Here is a 6,195-nt window from a genome sequence, read left to right as displayed (position 1 = left end):
GAAAGACAAAGTAGAACGTGTATTAACAGGTTCATGGCTTAAGGCCTTAATTTAAGCAAATCTTAAGCAATGATTATATTTATTATTATGCGGGTTAAACAATGACCATTATGGCAAGTGATTGGAAACATGCCTTGAAAATTGAATTCAAATGCCACCTTACTCGACAATTAATTCAAGATGCTAAAATAACTTTTTAAAAAAAAAATTATTATTACTGGTTTTATATTACGGAATATTGGTTTTCTAATGATTGTCACTATTTTTTTAAAATGATTTGCCTATGGATATGTATTGAAAGATTCTTTATGTATTTAAATTGAAAATAAAATGTAAGTTTAACAAGTGTTCATGAATGCTATTTATAAAAGTTGATTGTCGACGTGGTAAACATGACTTCGATAGGTTTGAATTGATCAGTTGATCATCTACTTGATAGCATGCCCTCATAATTTTATACATTTAAATGTATAAAATTATTAGTGTGCAATTCATGGAGATCTTTGTTACTGCCTTTCATGATATGGTGGTTAAAGGTATATTCAATGCTGTATCAATCGCAAAAGATCTGGAATATAGAATCATAATTGAGCATGAATGTTATAATCTTCAGCTTGAATATTCTTGTGGTTTATGCAACGAATTTTGAAGAATGATGATAGTCCAATATTATGACACGTATATTGATGTGAGTATTATATAGTTTTAGCAAAGATTTGCGTTGAAATGGAAAGATTGCCATGGTATGGGAGTTGCCGTTGTCATCAATATCACCATGTAACCAAAGTAGTAATCTTTAATGTCCAAGTTGCATACATATGTAATGTTGATTGTCACTCTTTTGATGGAGTTGACTTGATATAGTCAACTTGGGGGTTAACAAGACTTACAATAGTGATAAATGTATCACTCCTTTAATGCAAAACTATATATGAAGTAATGTTTACCCATATCGTCATTGTTATGTATTAATTACGTAATATCATCAAATAAATAAACAGTTTAGATACGAGTTAGACTCGACTAAAGTTTATAACAAGATAAAAGAGTATGTGTTCAAGTGTCAAATATACATGAAAATTAAAGGTAGTAGCAACCTAGCGAGTTTTTTTGCAAAACAAAATGTATTAATTAACATTACATCTAGTATGATTGTCAAGTATTCGACACGAGTATTAGAAAAATAAGGAGTCTGAGTACTCGATAAATATCAAATTGAGATGCATTTGTTATTGAAGTTTTTTGTGATTGCGTCTAAATTTATAATACGAAGTACTATTACTTAATCAGTGGTGTTATAAGTAATGCACTCTAGAACTCTTTCAGGGGCAGTTGTGATCAAAGTCTTTGTACGTGCTCCCGTGAACAAAAATACTACCTCCAGTTATGAGTTGGTCTCTTACGTTATGAGCATCACAATTTATGACCAAATTAAACTAACAAATTATATTATTGATAGTCAATTAGTGATGCCAACTTGAAAGCTGCAGAAAATCTACTAATGGAAGATTTGATAAGAAGAAGAAAAAAAAAACAAAAAAAATAGCCATATTAAATTTCAAAAATGAAATCGTTTAAACCGTCTGAAATCGACCGAACCAAATAAAAACCAAACCAATTAAAAGCCGGTTATTTGAAACCGAAAACCAACCCAAATTGTATTGTAGTTAAACCAAAATCGAACCAATCAAATGATGTTAAATCGTATTAGTACTGAAACCCGTTAACAAATCGAACTATGAATGACAAATAAAAAAAACGTGAAAGTTGCATAAAATATTTTGACAAAAAAATCTACGGAGTACAAAAGAGAATAGAGCTAGTGGGCCTAAAATAGCTCCAAAGATAAGATAAAGCCATAAAGGTGATAAGGGATTATCAAATACCACACCATAATCCGTAACTAATTAACTACTTATGATTATGAATATTAATTAAGAATTTTAGAGCCCGATTCTTAATTGGACCCAGTCCAAACTCGCAAGCAATTTGTTTCATCCGAATTCAACTCCCGCTTGCCATCACACAAAACCCAGGTAAACACAAAAAAAAAAAGGGAACAACTTGATTTTGGAGGTGAACTTTGCTTTGATTTTCATCTGCAATTTGAATGGTATCTTACTATGTTTTAACTAATTAACTTGTAATTTTCATGTTTTTTTTTTTTTTTTTTTTTTTTCTCAGTGTTTGTATTGTATGAATTAAGCTCATTTTACACTAGTTTATCTGGGGTTAATGAAGAATGACTAGAGGTTTTCTGGGTATTTATTCAATTTTTTAGTTTCATAACCCCATTGTTGTATAAGAATGTTCAATCATAATATAAGTTATACGTAGTATGACTATGTTTTTCCATGTTTTGTCCATTGTTATTTGATGAGCATTTGTATGAAATTTCAATCAGTATTGAGGGTTTTGATTGGACCCCTATTTTAAAGAATTACCATTCTATCAATTAATGAATAAGTTATAATCAGCTGGTATTCTATGATTATTATAACTAAAATTTGAGGGATATGTGTGTTTACATGAAAATTGTAAAGAGGGGTGGAGATATGGTGTCTTAACCCCACATTGATCCAACATCAGCCATGTGAGACTATGAGCGCGGTCTCGAGTTCAGCATTTTGCTGTTTATACCAACAATTTCTCTTCTATTTCATGCTTAGATGGGACATTGGGAGAATGTTAATTCTCCCAATTGATTCTAGTCAATTCGACGAGTGTTATTACTTGACCTTGCCTTGGGTGGGACTATGGAGCTTGTTAGAGGCACTTTTTTCTTGGCATTGGTAATGGTTTTATTGCTTGTGCACATTAAGTTTGCTTGCGTACACTAGGGTCTTAATCGTGAATAAGCTCTATTAGCATTTGCCTGTAAAAAACCATTTAAAACCGCTTTTCTAGACATTCTAGTGTGTAGAGTGTAACCAATTGCGGGGGGTTGTATAGTGAGTTGTCTTCTATGGGTGTAACAGGGAAGAAACCTAAATGATGTGATTTAGAGCAATTCACGAACTTCCTTTGGATGGCTTAAAGTGTGATTTTCATGCAATGACAATGGCTCTACAATCATGAAATGATGATGGCAATGGCACTACAAACCATGGTCATAGTTTGGTTCTAGTTGGAAGTTTGGCCTTCTGATGCTTTCTTAATGTTTTTTTACCATTTCTAAAGTTTTTTTTTACCATAAATGTTAGTGATTGGACATGTAAATGATGTTACATAGCTTGTGTTTTAATATATATTGCTATGAGATTCTTAACTAGTATAGGCAGTAGAGTGACATAGGCATAAATGTGATCATTTATCTACATTCTCAGGTCCTTATGATAATAAAAGGGCTCTTCAGGAGGTATGAGAGATGGAATCCTGTGCATCCACCATGGAGCCTTTTGGGGAATGGGAGTAGGGATTGGTTGCGGTGTGGGTTGGGGTCCTGGTTTTGGACCTGAGGTGATTGGATATGTTGGTGCCGGATGTGGAATTGGATTTAGTGTCGGTATTACTCTAGTTGGTTTTGGCATTGGCCTTCCTGTATATACTCTCAACGATGCTCCTAAAGGTAACATTATTGCTTATCACTCAACTGTTATGTACATTAGAATTACCCATCCTACAACTAATTCAATTACACCTTCATTTTAAAGGAGAAATATTGCTACTCGTACCTAGGATTATTCAACTTTCATTAAAGTCGTAATTCGTTTTTGTTTACATTTACTTATGGCAGGCGTGATGATAGATAACAAAACGTGAAGTCACTATAGTTTCAAAGATTTGGCAAGGGAGTTGATGTACATGTTGAACCTCATCTAAGTTCTTTAGGTTGTCGGTTTTAAGATATAGATGGCCTTTTGCAATAATTTCAATTTGTTTTGAAGCATAATTATGGCATGTTTCTACTTGCCACACCAATGAAATTCTTCTTTTTAAGTGTACTATGCGATGGATCTGGAGGTTGATGCTGTATAGGTCAACTATATTAGGAAAATAGCAATAGGAGTTAGGGATGAAGATAAAAAAAAAGAGCAGCTTGTTATAATTATTATGCAATTATCATGCAAAGACACACAGATTTAGGTTAAAACATTGTGACTAAGCAAAGATTGCTGGAACATTCTTCATGTCTATGTTTTAATACATGAATCAATTTTAATGGTTAGAAGCACTTGCAATTTTCAAGAGAGCAAGTTTACAACAGTTTAGATGAGACTTTATTAAATATATGTCCCTTATAAAGAACACTGGCCTATTCAGCTCTGCCTCAAGTGCATTTTTAGTGGTTCTGATGATTGAAGAACGTAACATAATTGGCAAAATGCCGAATTTAGTTTCCTTTGTTTTCTGGTCATGGTGACATTAGCTATATTTCTGATTTTGTACCTCTGTATATGTTCTATTCTATTAAGATTTCTTTGATTGCATTTTAAGTGTAAACTTTATTCTTATCTGCTAAGAGGCGGATTTTTTGGTTGTGAGGAGTTAACGATGAATTTTTTATTGTCTTAGCTAGCCTTATTGTTTACAAATCTATGCTCTCTAATTATGCCTTTTCTTTTATTCTCATTTTGGCTGATTGCTGTAGCTTAAATCTTAAATTTTTAGCTTGCATTTTTGATTGGGAGGTTATGTTTTCAGCTTTAATAGCCACAAGAAGCAATACTTGGGACATTCCATCTCAGTTTCGGAGATTGCAACAGAAGGCAAATGACAGCTTTTCATACTTGAAGGACTTAGATATTTTGAAAGGGACAGATAAATTCGATGGAGAAAATGCAATATCTTCACAGAGAAAGGCTATTTCTGAAAGTTCTGAAGTATTGAAGGAAAAAGATTCTGAATCTGATAGAGGTAAGCATTTTAAATACATGCTGTTGAGTATTGGAAGGTTGTTCTTTACCTAAATCCCAACTTGTTTTTTAAATTTCATTTAACTATCTGGATTTATTATTCATCATTAATCCAAAGAATACATTTGAGATCCAAGCTGACTCTTACGCTGTGCTATTCCGGTCATCAAACTGTTTATTCTCATTAGTCCTCAGAGTTCATAGCTGCTATATATAGTACAAAAGCTGCTTACTCTACCTTCCAATATCTTCCTTGCAAGATGCAGTGCAATTTTTTTTTCGTTCCATGCCAATATGCCATAGATTCTGTGTCTCCTCTTTGTCTTAAAAAAACATCTTCACTTATCACAAAATTTATGCTTTCTTTTCTGGATTTAACATATCGTGTTTAGTTGCTGGTGAACTAGGTGAAGAATCCTAGTTTATTAGCCAAATATCTGAGTTTATGCTGTCACTTCACAACTCTCATGTTAGAAAGTTGATGCTCATGATAGAAACAATTACTAGTATTTGTCTATTTGATGATTTTGGGCCTTGTGGCTTGCAATTAACTGTCATTAATTTTGTTTTTTAATTTGCAAAATTGTGATATTATTACTCTCTGACATGCAGATATCAAAGATTGATACTAGTGAGGCTAGATCATGGCAAGCAAAAGCTACATATGAAGAGCATATTGCACTTTGTAGGTTTGAGTATAGAAAATCCACATTGTAAACCATGGCCATCAGGTCTGACATGCTCATATCTAGGACGGAGCTTTGTGAGCCTGAGCTATGTGGAGTGAAGCAAAAACTAATATGAAGAGCATAGTGGGATTAGCTTCGGAAGTTTTAGTATGACACATCTACCTTGTGGATTATGTCCATTAGATCACCTCCGAATCCAGTATTCAAATTCTTTTTATTCATGTGTGATTGTAGAGCTAAATTTCCTCTTTTGACAGTTTCATGTAATTCCCATTGGCATTTTAATAAATGACATTAGCATGAGGAATCTGGCAATTTTCCAACCTCTTGAATTTATGCGGTACAGCTGAAAAGAACTAAAGAACCTTTGAGCAGCCTCGTAGCAAGCAGCAGTTGAAGAGGTTATGGGTGCATAATTTGAAGGTGCGTTCATAGCCAGCAGTATCAATAGATAATTTGGTATTTGCTGACATCCAATGATGGGCACTCGTGACCACTGAGAAGACTGAGCTTTTGGAGGGCCATAGCCTGGTGGTGGAGGTATCATGGAAAGCAGTTGCGAGGTAATACCCTACTTATCTCTCAAAAGAAAAATGGTAACGCCCTACTTCAGGCTCTAACTTGATTGGGTAATACCGTAATAGCCCTTG

At 33.7% G+C, this 6,195-nt stretch overlaps 1 protein-coding gene across 1 annotated transcript; it reads left to right on the top strand.

The window, feature by feature from the left end:
* Window positions 1-3,392: 3,392 nt before the first annotated feature.
* On the top strand, window positions 3,393-5,848 carry LOC110684546 (cadmium-induced protein AS8-like). The gene is made up of 3 exons (XM_021860992.1): window positions 3,393-3,568; window positions 4,645-4,857; window positions 5,469-5,848. The coding sequence occupies exons 1-3, from the start codon at window positions 3,406-3,408 to the stop codon at window positions 5,480-5,482; spliced, it is 390 nt and encodes a 129-aa protein (XP_021716684.1). The 5' UTR covers window positions 3,393-3,405; the 3' UTR covers window positions 5,483-5,848.
* The last annotated feature ends 347 nt before the right edge of the window (window positions 5,849-6,195 follow it).

This window comes from Chenopodium quinoa, unplaced genomic scaffold (genome assembly GCF_001683475.1).
Source record: "Chenopodium quinoa cultivar QQ74 unplaced genomic scaffold, ASM168347v1, whole genome shotgun sequence".
Taxonomy (NCBI): domain Eukaryota; kingdom Viridiplantae; phylum Streptophyta; class Magnoliopsida; order Caryophyllales; family Amaranthaceae; genus Chenopodium; species Chenopodium quinoa.
This window is presented reverse-complemented; position numbering and strand designations above follow the sequence as displayed.